General features: G+C 58.5%; 1 protein-coding gene across 1 annotated transcript in view; it reads left to right on the top strand.

Annotated features, from left to right (window-relative positions):
* The window catches only part of SOX14 (SRY (sex determining region Y)-box 14), a gene marked incomplete at its 5' end in the record, with an annotated part of 522 nt that extends 282 nt beyond the window's left edge, over window positions 1–240 (top strand). The window contains one exon of the mRNA XM_009875297.1: window positions 1–240. This exon is cut by the window's left edge and continues 282 nt beyond it. Coding sequence (XP_009873599.1) covers window positions 1–240 — 240 coding nt within the window.
* Between the last annotated feature and the right edge of the window lie 316 nt (window positions 241–556).

The raw sequence follows: 556 nt of genomic DNA, 5'->3' as shown, positions 1-556 counted from the left end.
GCCCCCCTCCCCTCCGCCTCCCCCTTGGGATACCAGAACGGGGCGTTTGGCAGCTGGAGCTGCCCCAGCCAACACACCCACACTCATCCCTCGCCAACTAACCCGGGCTATGTCGTGCCATGTAACTGTACCGCTTGGTCGGCTTCCAGTTTGCAACCTCCAGTTGCCTACATATTATTCCCAGGCATGACCAAGACTGGGATAGACCCCTATTCTTCAGCACATGCGACTGCCATGTAACACCCACCCACACCCCCACAGGCGTGTGTGTCCCCCCTCTCCCCGGGTGGCAGCCGGAACTGGGATTCCTTCGTGTGCATGTACATAAAACCTGCAGAAGCAAAAGGCCACCCGAAACAGGACTCTGCTGCCCGCCACCGGGCCGGGACAGACGCGGACTCGGGGACTCGGAGATGCTCTCACCTAAACCTCGCCCTGAGAGCTGGCCCCAGGCTCGGGGGGGGATCTGCAATCGCGGGGGCAGATAGGAGCCCGGCACTTGTAAGAGTTGTAAATGTGTTTAAAAAAACAAAACAAAACAACAAAAAAGCGAACC

Source organism: Apaloderma vittatum, unplaced genomic scaffold, assembly GCF_000703405.1.
Source record: "Apaloderma vittatum isolate BGI_N311 unplaced genomic scaffold, ASM70340v1 scaffold30768, whole genome shotgun sequence".
Lineage (NCBI taxonomy): Eukaryota > Metazoa > Chordata > Aves > Trogoniformes > Trogonidae > Apaloderma > Apaloderma vittatum.
This window is presented reverse-complemented; position numbering and strand designations above follow the sequence as displayed.